General features: G+C 45.4%; 1 protein-coding gene across 1 annotated transcript in view; it reads right to left on the bottom strand.

The window, feature by feature from the left end:
• LOC108300091 (HLA class II histocompatibility antigen, DRB1 beta chain) overlaps positions 1-4081 on the bottom strand; it is a 13922-nt gene that overhangs the window by 5024 nt on the left and 4817 nt on the right. The window contains exons 3-4 of the mRNA XM_037736210.1: positions 812-1093; positions 1-118 (exon numbers count right to left, since the gene is read on the bottom strand). Coding sequence (XP_037592138.1) covers positions 1-118; positions 812-1093 — 400 coding nt within the window. The remainder of the gene's footprint in view (positions 119-811; positions 1094-4081) is intronic.

Genomic DNA, 4081 nt, shown 5'->3' with positions numbered 1-4081 from the left:
TCCTCACCTTTCTGATTCCTGAAGTAGATGAACAGCCCTGCCCCAAGGAAGAGCAGGCCCAGCACAAAGCCCCCGACTCCACTCAGCATCTTGCTCTGTGCAGATTCAGACTGTGCTCCTGAGAGAGGAAGCCAGGTTTAGTGATTTTTACCCCAAATTGAACATCTTTAATTGAGACCCTGAGATTCAGAGCTTTGAACAGGGGGAGAAGGCAGCTCTGCAAGAACTAAAATAACTGGCCATTTCTGGAGAAAAAAAGGTTTTCAAATCACACTGACACAGTTACAAGGTTCAGGTGTCAAACTCATTCAAATATTACAGCCTTGATGTAAGGCCTGACTTTACCACCTGATCAACAGAAAGCCTGAGACTCAATGAGGTTAAGTACTTTGTCTAGAGGGACAGAGCTCATAAAGGCAGAGCTGAGAGTGGACCCCCCTGATGTCAGGAAGGCCCCTACAGTTCTTTTCCTCTCAGGTCACAACAAACAACTCACAGCAACAGCACAAGAAACACAGTCTCAAGGGCAGTGCCTGGAGCCCAGAGAGAGAAGGTGACCCTGTCTGTGACATCATAAGGAGGTTTAAAAGAGGGACAGCCTCTCCTGCCTGGCAGGCATGACTGCTTCCCATGGGCTACAGGTGTTTCTAGGAAACTATTACAGGGCTCCCCCCAGTGACCTGTGCTGATGGAGATTGAAACATGGAGCAAATGAAAATCTGATGTGGGAGAGGAGAAACCTGACACTCAGGGAATAGCAGAGTCCCCTTCTTGGTGGGTGAGAAATTCATGAAGTCAGAAAGCTGCTCACTCCATTGCACTGTGATAGGGCTCATCACGCTTGGGTGCTCCACTTGGCAGGTGTAAACCTCTCCACTCTGAGGACCTGTTTCCAGCATCACCAGGGTCTGGAAGGTCCAGTCTCCATTCTGGATCAGGCCTGTGGACACCATCCCAGCCTTCTCTTCCTGGCCGTTCCGGAACCACCTGACTTCAATGCTGCCTGGATAGAACCCACTCACAGAGCAGACGAGGAGGTTGTGGTGCTGCAGGGGCTGGGTCTTTGCAGGATACACAGTCACCTGAGGTTGGACTGGGAGAACAAAAGGGAGAGGGAATGAGTCAGGAGGACAGAGCAAGTCTCCTTGTTTGGCTGTTTGTTGCTTCTCTGTAAACCCGGGCTCTGGCCTTGACCAGGTCTCCAGCACAGCTGGCCATGTGGCCTCACAGTGTCATCAGCCTGGGATTTAATCTTTACAGTGGGGATCCATTAGATTTGAGCGATGTTGTGAAAAATGGCGTTTGTTTCTTCATAGCTTAAAATTGGCATGTGTTGTCAAAGTGTTTACAAATGTTTGAAAATACAGATCATATTAATTAAAGCTGATATGTGAGCCAGGTTGCCTGGTTCAAATCCAAGATCTGCCTTTTACTGGTTGATCCTGGAAGAGGTTTTCAATTCTTCTGTGTCTCAACTTTCTCACCTATAATAGAGGATAATTATACTAATTCACCTCTTGGGGTTTTATGGGATTAATGCACATCAATATATAAAACAATGACTGAAGGTAGCCTTCAGTTATTAGGTCAGAAAGGTTCTCACTCCATTCCACTGTGAGAGGGCTCATCACACTTGGGTGCTCCACTTGGCACCTGTTTATCATCCTTGTACACCTTGAGAGAAAAATATGATTTAAAGCAATGTGGAAAGATAAAGGGACAGAGTAAGGTACATGAGGAAACCGAGGATGAAGTTTTAGGAATCCTACCGCCATGCACTCACACCTTAGAACACCACAGAAACGGTTCTGCCCCTGGGAAGGTGAGACAGACAGAACTGATTCTCCAAATCTTTAAGTTCCTAGAAAAGCATGAATCTTAAAGCAGAAAGGATGAAGGAAAGTCATTTTAGTTTTGAAGCTCTTACATTTACATGTAGCTGATCAATGCATCTCCCGTGCAAAACAAGCATAACTATTATAGACCTGTCATTGTAAAGTGATTTTTCTTTCCAGAATGACATTTGGGTCAAGGCAGGGTCTGGGACTCATTAGTTGGGGTGTTTATGCCTAGGAAAATCCTGACACTAGCAGACTCACAATAAATACTTTTTTTTTTTAAGAAAGAAGCAGAAGCCTGTAGATAACAGTACCACAAAATGATAGATTTAAGATGGATTGTAAATCATTAAAACAAATTTTGCAATATGTTTTATTAAATAAAAGTTCAAATTCTTAAGATGGAAAACAATTTTCAAAATCAACATACAAACCACAAAATGGAGAAAATGCTGAATCAAATATCAATACAGTGTTACTAGTCTTACAGCACAAAGAACCTAGAAAATCACTGAGAGAAATACTAAGCCCTGGACATAACAGACAACAGATCATTGTCCATTACCTCCCAAATACAACAGGGAATTCTTAGAGCAGTCATTATAATCGGGCAATGAATAGGTCAAAAAAATTCAAAAGAACTACACATTACAAATTAACCAGAAACATACATTTTCAGTTTTGGTGAGTGTCAAAATAAAGGTCACCAAAGGGAAAGGAAGGTAAGTTGTGTCACAACTATTAGAATAAGGCTGGGCGAGGTGGCTCACACCTGTAATCCCAGCACTTTAGGAGACCGAAGCGGGCAGATCAGGAGGTCAGGAATTTGAGAAGAGCATGACCAACATGGTGAAATCCTGTCTCTAGTAAAAATATTAATTTAGCTGGGCGTGGTTGTGCGCGCCTGTAGTGCCAGCTACTCATGAGGCTGAGGCAGGAGAATCGCTTGAACCTGGGAGGCGGAGGTTGCAGTGACCAAAGACTGTGCCATTGCACTCCTGCCTGGTGACAGAGTGAGACTCCATTTCAAATAATAATAATAATAATAATATGTAATTACTAGAAAAGTATTAGCATTAAAATAGTAACAATTTTTTTTTCTTTTTTTTTCCCACTCTGTCGCTGAGGCTGGAGTGCAGTGGTGCAATCTTGGCTCACCTCAATCTCCAACTCCTGGGTTCAAGCGCTTCTCCTGCCTCAGTCTCCCGAGTAACAGGGACTACAGGCATATGCCACTACGCCCAGTTAATTTTTGCATTTTTAGTAGAGACAGGCTTTCACCACGTTGGCCAGTATGGTCCCGATCTCTTGAGCTCGCGGTCCACCAGCCTCGGCCCCCCAAACTGCTGCGATTACAGGCTAAGCCACCACGCCCGGCCAGTAAAAATGTGTTAAAACTTTATTCAACAAGACAGTTTCACAGTCATTTCAACTATGTAAAAATATACACACTAAGAAAACAAAAAAGTGTAAAAAATTTAGACCTAAACACGCCTCAGAGGTGCCTCAGTGGTCTCCTCGGTTCCCGTAGAAATTAATCTGATGCTTTTGCAAACAAACACCGCACACTTTGATTTCAGAGACTGCATGAAGGGTGTGTGCAGGGACGGTCTGGAACTGGCCTCCTCACACTATCCCAAACCTTCCACACCCCTCAGCTCTCCTCCCCTAAACCCTCACCCCAGCCACACACACCTCACACTTCCCTTCCTGCATCTCTAAGGACCCAGGACAATCCAGGTCTCCTCCCTCTCCAGCCCCGCACCCACCTCCCATGTCACCTCCCCACAGAGACCTCCAGGATAGGAAGAAGCCCCCTCCTGCCTCCCCTCCCAGAACAGCCTCACACACAAATCCACACTCTACACACACACCTGTGTCCTCAGAGCTCCGTGCTCAGGATTGAGAGGATTCTAAATGCTCACAGATGGCGCTCTCTCTCTCTCTCTCTCTCTCTGAGTCTTTCTCTCTCTCTCAGTCGATCTCAGTCTTTCTGAGTCTCAGTCTCTCTCTCAGTCTCTCTGAGTCTTTCTCTGAGTCTCTCTCAGTCTCGGTCTCTCTCGGTCTCTCTGGGTCTCGTTCAGTCTTTCTCAGTCTCTCTCAGTTTTTGTCTCTGTCTCTCTCTCACAGTATCTCTCAGTCTCTCTCTATCTCTATCTCTCTCAGTGTCTCTCTGTCTCTCGGTCTCTCTCAGTTTCTCTCTCTCTCTCTCTCTCTCTCTCTCTCTCTCTCTCTCTCTCTCT

Source organism: Cebus imitator, unplaced genomic scaffold, assembly GCF_001604975.1.
Source record: "Cebus imitator isolate Cc_AM_T3 unplaced genomic scaffold, Cebus_imitator-1.0 Scaffold24, whole genome shotgun sequence".
In the NCBI taxonomy this organism is placed as follows: Eukaryota; Metazoa; Chordata; class Mammalia; order Primates; family Cebidae; genus Cebus; species Cebus imitator.
This window is presented reverse-complemented; position numbering and strand designations above follow the sequence as displayed.